Source organism: Papaver somniferum, chromosome 5 (assembly GCF_003573695.1).
Source record: "Papaver somniferum cultivar HN1 chromosome 5, ASM357369v1, whole genome shotgun sequence".
Classification (NCBI taxonomy): domain Eukaryota; kingdom Viridiplantae; phylum Streptophyta; class Magnoliopsida; order Ranunculales; family Papaveraceae; genus Papaver; species Papaver somniferum.
The window spans coordinates 77336822-77340496 of NC_039362.1; the positions used below are offsets into that span (position 1 = coordinate 77336822).

The 3675-nt window shown below is 34.1% G+C and overlaps 1 protein-coding gene across 1 annotated transcript; it reads right to left on the minus strand.

The window, feature by feature from the left end:
- Positions 1-240: 240 nt before the first annotated feature.
- LOC113277554 (serine/threonine-protein kinase ATM-like) lies at positions 241-3006 on the minus strand. Its single transcript, XM_026526618.1, has 4 exons — positions 2345-3006; positions 2044-2246; positions 1706-1789; positions 241-531 (listed from the first exon to the last, which is right to left on the minus strand). Exons 1-4 carry the CDS (start codon positions 2451-2453, stop codon positions 445-447), a joined length of 483 nt encoding a protein of 160 aa, XP_026382403.1. The 5' UTR covers positions 2454-3006; the 3' UTR covers positions 241-444.
- Positions 3007-3675: the final 669 nt, after the last annotated feature.

Genomic DNA, 3675 nt, shown 5'->3' on the forward strand with positions numbered 1-3675 from the left:
CTAGCCTATTTATAGATGTCTCGGACTAGGACATAGATTGTGTAGTTGAGCTTAGACTTCACGACGTTCATCATTTGAAGAAGAAGAACTACTAAGGGGAGTTTGTGGAACTTCATCGACAAAAGGTATGTGGAGACTTAAACTCATATATCACTTGGAAAGTCTATTTCTATTCTATCTCCTATATTGAGACATAACACTAGTGGAAAATAGAAATAAAACCACTGTCAGGACCAGAAGTTCTGAAAACCAACTGGGGTGCTGAAAGATTTTTATTGGGTGTCTTAGTTTCAATGAGAAGTTGTGAACCTGCATTCTTGTACAAGAAAGAATCCCTAGAATCTCCCTTTTTTAGTTAACGAACACGATAAAGAAGACATGCAGAGAGTTGAATATTTATAAAATTGATAAACTATATGTTCTTTAATATCAGTGTAATTCTTCTTATTTCAAACCTTTCTTGAACCTACACATGAAGTGACCAATTAAATTGCAAGCCCTTTCATACCAAATCAACCTGTTGTGCCAAACCTGCAAAGAGATACTACTAATTTGAACTGAACTCGTACAGTATTACAGAAACAAGAAGAAAAAGAAACAAGAGCTCAGAAACAAACCCTGTGTAAGTATCAACACAATCAGGCATATTATAATTGATCACAATATTGACGCGTTCAATGTCTAAACCTGTATTAACCAAATCCTTGAAACCTTTATAGAGACTCAACCTATGAAATAATAAAAGAAAAAATCCAACTTCAGGTGTGCCTTCGTTTTTCTTAGTGATTTAATTTTCAGCAGTAAAGGCAGATCGTATTATGTTGTTAAAACTGAACCATACGATCATTTTAAAATAAATTGCAGTAGTATAATTGTGCATTAACCAAATCACTAGAAGATTCACTAGGCACTTGAACCTTCATGCATACACATCAATGTAACAAGCCCGAAATTAATTAGATGAAATCTAAGGAAAAAATGAATGTATACCTTTCTTCCCGATACATTCCAGAATGGGTGCAAATTGATGGGAAGTTGCACTCAACATGAGGCATTCTTTTTCTAGTAATTCTTTGTGGGTCTTGATGCTAAAAAAACCATTCAACACAACTACTTTAGTATCAGGCGGGGTAAGTGCTGAACCACTCAAACTTAGTACATAACTTACTGGGTAACAATTACTTTTGAGTAATTTTTTGGTGGGTCTATTAGTTTTATAGCATAGTATATGTCACCATTCAGCCATCCACCTCAACAAAAAGAACGTGCTATTTCATAATGTTGTTACTATATAACATACACAGAAAGCCCCGGGATTGAACAAGTATCCATAAGATACACTAACAAATAGATAAAGCCATTTATAACATTCCAGTCTTCTTTAATCTTCATCTGAAATTGTACCTCAACATGAATGAACTAACATTAACAGAGAGATGTGCTGATTTCTCAAGTGTTGATGATTATCTCCTTTTGTGTTGTGAAGTGTCAATAACATTAACAGAAAGATGTGCATCAAGGTCAAATTAAGGAGATCATGCTTACACAAACCTTTTTTTATTTATTATTTTATATTGTTAAGAACTCTAACCCATGACCTTAAGCTACATACATGCCAACCACTGAGATACGTGTTATTTGGTAAGCATACACCATCAATCCATGGTAACTTTTTCTAAAATTAACAAGACCGTTTATTTTATACCTGCAGCTTTTCATCCTCCCTCTTATCTATTGTGAGTTGCTTTTGCAATTCCTGTATTTTTATCGACAAATCCATCTTTTCTGCCTACAGAATACATTGAGAAAAGTGTCAAAAGTGAAAAACAAGAATTCAACAATAACTTATCTCCTACAGGAAGGTAACGAATGGCAGTACACCAGGAAAATTGGCATTAAAAGGTGGTACTTGCATTTGTTGAAGTTTTTAGTCGTTTGATAAGTACTTCAAGCTCATTTGTCTGCATAAATTTCAACTAACATATAAAATGGAATTGCATAATATCATCACCATTAATCAGAGTGCACTCACAACACAGGTACCTTGTACTTTCTCAGTCGCAATGCTGCTTGCCATTCATTAGAGAAGAGCCTTTCTTCATAACTTCTAAATAAAGCATCAGAATAGTGTACAAGATGAAAATGTGTTTGGCACTGTCTCTGTATACACTTCTTGTCTACACTTTTTTTTAGGCTCAGCGAGCTCCACTGCAGGTTTAAGGTACTGCTCCAAAATTGTCCTTGAGCTGCATCATTGCGAAGGTAAAAGAGATATATCAGCTCTCTGTGATGCATACTAGAGTCTTTACCAAACATACTAATGGTAGTGAAATGTATTTTTTACTTGCTAGATCGAGTTGCAGCCAACCACTTTCCAACCAACCGATATAATTTGAAGCTTCTTTGTTCACCTTGTTATTGTGTAAGACGTATTTTGCAAGATTGATAGACATCTCATGTTGACATTGAGCACGTAGCAACTTAGCTTCTTTAAGTTGTTATACATACAAGATCATAAAGTAATAACATAGAAACCAGTCCCTCATCAAGGTCATAACTGGAATATAAATGAGAAGGCAAAGAGGCATCCAGGAAGCAAATGCACTGCTAAATTAAGCTTAACAGTCATACGTTTATGGTTCAGATGAGGAGGATAAACCCAGGGTTCCAAGTACATAGTTGCTCAAACTAGGCTTTTTGATAACATTTTTAGGCAAAGAAACAATTTTGCTACAAGTTCCACCAACTAAGACCTAGAGATTATCATACATAAAATGGTAATGAGGCAGAAATCTTGCAACTTCTAGTAACATTAACACTGCAAAAACAAGACGTAGTTCATCAGAAAAATTGTCCCTCATCAAATTTTAAAAAAGCACTATAATTTCCTCACCTAGTTCTTTAAAAAAAAAAACCGGAATAAAATGATTCTTAGGCCAAATTATGAGGTCCAACACGACAAAAGTTCCAAAAGGATTAGGCTCTTCCATACAGAGAAATAAAATACTTAAGAAGTCCAAGTTTCTAACTAACAAAAACTATTTATGGGATAGCACAAAACAAGTCTCTGTATTACTACTAAACTGATCAAACTATCAATGATTTTATGAACCAGACGAAATCTTTCATGCTATGAATTTTTCACCAACACAACATAAAAAGTCACAGATTCATATACTAGCTGAGAAACCTTCAAGTCCAACTACCCACACGCATGAACGAAACAACACACAACACGACACAACTATAAATCTGCACACACAATTGGATATATGCTCAATCCCAAATCGACCACTTCTCTTATAAGCTCCGGCTTTAATAAAAAATCCTGCACCATTACAAAACATTCACATTAGCCTCAAACTTTAAACTTTAAAGTTCCATACATACTAACAGAAATCGAAAAATAATTCCAATTTCTAGGGAGTGAGGGAAAAACCAAAAACAAAATCAATCTCATAAATCCAAAATCATATCAATTTCACTCGCAAGATGTAATTAACTTTCAGAAATCCAAAATCACTATCAATTTCCTAAAAAAATATTTCTACATTCTAGCAAATCAATCAAAATACAAAAGTTACATCAATTTCGTTAGAAAAATTTCTCAAATCTAGTTTTGAAAAACACCAAAACAAGATCAGTCTCAAAAGACCTTCAAAAAACCAAATCCAA